General features: G+C 39.5%; 1 protein-coding gene across 2 annotated transcripts in view; it reads left to right on the top strand.

Moving 5' to 3' along the window:
- LOC101864617 (U4/U6.U5 tri-snRNP-associated protein 2) overlaps positions 1-2080 on the top strand; it is a 58687-nt gene that overhangs the window by 34087 nt on the left and 22520 nt on the right. For both annotated transcript variants that reach the window (XM_013082353.2, XM_005098033.3), the window contains exons 9-10: positions 531-576; positions 1741-1835. In XM_013082353.2, coding sequence (XP_012937807.1) covers positions 531-576; positions 1741-1835 — 141 coding nt within the window. The remainder of the gene's footprint in view (positions 1-530; positions 577-1740; positions 1836-2080) is intronic.

Raw genomic sequence — 2080 nt, 5'->3', positions numbered from 1 at the left:
TCTCTCTCTCTCTCTCTCTCTCTCTCTTCTCCCTCTCTCCGTCTCTCCCTCTCTCCCTCCCTCCCTCCCTCCCACATATATTGTGCATGCACACACGTTTTTAAAATAAAATCACCCAATATCACGAATAGCATGCCCTGCTCGATGGTAATTACGTATACTGGGGCAACGATTATCTCTTTTCCCTTCTTTGTCTTTGTACTACCTGATTTTGGGTCAAAATACCTGAAACTGACAATAAATTTACCTAAAACGGGAACTTTGAGGTAGGCAGCCCTGGATAGCATTTCATTTTGACTTAAGTTATAAGAACATTTTCATAACAGCAGCATATGCTTTCTCTTCAATCAAGGACAAAGTTTTAAATGATATGATGGGCACATTGTTCACTAACAGAATTTTTTGAATAAGTTAAATTAAAAAATTATGGTTGTCAAGGAGCATTAAAATAAAACTACTCAAACAAGCCATTCATAGTAGTTTCATTTGCAGAGCTTATTTAAATTTTCACAATTTTTCAAATATTTCAGAGTGAAGCTGAGCAGGCTAAGTTAATTGAGACAGAGGACTATCAAGGTATGACCTTTTGTTATTTCCTATTATAGATGTTTGTTTACTGTGTACAGCCTTTACCGGGTGTCCATTGCGGATGGGATGGGGTTGGGTCTGGTCGATCGCTTGACTTGTAGCCTGAAAACAAACGAGTTTGTTTCTGAGGCGACAAGTCGGGTGATTGGTTTTGTGCCACGATAGCCGCTTTGCGCCCTCAACCTGGCTAGCAGACTATCCCGACCTGACCTGATCGTGCCAGTGGGCACCCAGTAGTAGGCGCGTTGTGCAATGTCTCATACACCCTTTGTTTGGGAGCTCTGTTGGTGCTCAGACTATACAAGTTGATTCTTTGCACAAATTATTGATGGTTGCATTTATCTGTGTTGGTACCACTTCTCAAATTAGCTGTGGAAAATGCAGGATCAGTTTATTGAAAGAAGATTTACAATGCTGATTTGCTTGTTGATTAAATCTGCCCCCCCCCCCGGCAATGTCACTGACTGAAGTGTCTTTAGGCCATTCCCAAAAGGGGGATAAAAACATGTTCATATGCGCAGTAGAATTGTAAACGGGCTGTCTTTTCAATGTCATGCTTATACTGTGCCGAAACAACATAGGGGAAACTGCTACTTTTTCTTTCCTCATCCTAACATCATCATTTTTCCTCTACTTCTTTTGTATGTCTGTCACTCTTGTGAACAGCTATTTCTGGGGTGCCTTGATAGTCGAAGCAGACTTTGTGCTGTTGAGGCTAGAGAGATGAGCACAGAAAGCCTTATTCCCCGTTTGGACTTCTCTATGGACATCCACCCCTTGGCGCTCATATGACCTCATGCAGTTGCGAGCACCGTAAAAACCTTTATAAAAGATAAAATCTGTGAAATCTGTGATATAGAAAATGATCTCTGAGATTGTATTGAACCCCGTTATTTGCTTGGGGGGGGGCGCCTTGTGTTGGTTCTATTTTTGTATGTTTGTTTTTTATTGGGATGTTTGGTTGTGGGTTTTTTTCTAAAAATAATCATAACAGCATAGCAGCATGGACTGACTTATCTTTTCCTAGTATTAAAAGGTCTTTAATGGCTTTAGTTGCAGTATTGCTATAATATTATGATCAGGTGAAGACATAATGTGAAGTTCCAGGAAGTAAGAACTTATAAAATGTTTTCTGTTCTTTATTTTCCCCAGAAAAAGTGTTTGATATGCCATGGTTGTATTTGACATGTGACCTTCCAGCTCCTCCACTGTACCCAGATGAATCAAGAGAAAATATAATTCCCCAGGTGAGGCATTGTTTTGTAGGTGTCGGATGCTAACTGTATATCAACCAGTTTAGGTCAAACACACATTTTTTTCCCCTCAAATTATATGCAGTTGTGAGTTCCGAAAAACATACCAAAACAAAACAAATTATGTACTCAGCTGTGATTATGATTGACAATACATATATATATATATGCTGTGTAAAAAGAACACTCTACATGGTATTGTGAGCAATTCTGGCAGATAGATCTAGTTAGAAAGATTG

Source organism: Aplysia californica, unplaced genomic scaffold (assembly GCF_000002075.1).
Source record: "Aplysia californica isolate F4 #8 unplaced genomic scaffold, AplCal3.0 scaffold00170, whole genome shotgun sequence".
NCBI classification, from domain to species: Eukaryota; Metazoa; Mollusca; class Gastropoda; order Aplysiida; family Aplysiidae; genus Aplysia; species Aplysia californica.
Note: the sequence above shows the minus strand (reverse complement) of the source record. Positions and strands in the feature narration are given on the sequence as shown.